Consider the following 625-nt stretch of genomic DNA (forward strand, 5'->3'; position numbering starts at 1 on the left):
TACTGTATGATGAACATTGTAATGTAATGTTGTATTACAGTACTGTAGTACTAATAATTAAAAAACATTTTAAGACTGATATTTGCATAATGTGCAATTTTGGCAATTACCATACAGTTGGTGAGGACATTTTAGTATGTGTTTACATTCTCTATTCTTAGGTGAAATTAGAAAGTAATTTTGCGTGCATCATCCTTGCCATTATGGTGCTTGAAGGGCTTGGACGGTCATTGGATCCGGACCTGGATATTTTAGAGGCAGCCAAGCCATACCTATTGACTACATTTTAGAGGCAGCCAAGCTGTACCTATTGACTGCATTTTAGGCTACCAATCCAAGAATCAAAGCAGGAGCATTATCTAAGAAGGATATTTTAGAGCCAGCCAAACTGTACCTATTGACTACATTTTAGGCTACCAAGTCAAGAATCAAAGCAAGAACCTTATCTATTATGAAAGTAAGCTTTATAGAATCAAGAAATACAACATGGCTTGAGATTAAGTACTAAACTCTACTTCCCTCATTGTTGGATGATCGGACTACCTCTGGACGTGAAGCGAATACAGGTAGTCCTAACCATCCAAATCAAAGGAAGTAGAATTTTTGAAATAATACCATGTTGTGT

At 36.3% G+C, this 625-nt stretch overlaps 1 protein-coding gene across 1 annotated transcript; it reads left to right on the plus strand.

The window, feature by feature from the left end:
* Positions 1 to 159: 159 nt before the first annotated feature.
* On the plus strand, positions 160 to 619 carry LOC117121484 (uncharacterized aarF domain-containing protein kinase 2-like; the record flags this gene model as incomplete). Its single annotated transcript, XM_033266683.1, is given in 1 exon segment — positions 160 to 619. A coding segment is annotated over 1 exon segment (131 nt), but the record flags the coding sequence as incomplete, so codon positions are not given.
* Positions 620 to 625: the final 6 nt, after the last annotated feature.

The sequence above is a fragment of the Anneissia japonica genome, unplaced genomic scaffold (genome assembly GCF_011630105.1).
Source record: "Anneissia japonica isolate Jap-2015-1 unplaced genomic scaffold, ASM1163010v1 scaffold296109_len625_cov329_single, whole genome shotgun sequence".
NCBI classification, from domain to species: domain Eukaryota; kingdom Metazoa; phylum Echinodermata; class Crinoidea; order Comatulida; family Comatulidae; genus Anneissia; species Anneissia japonica.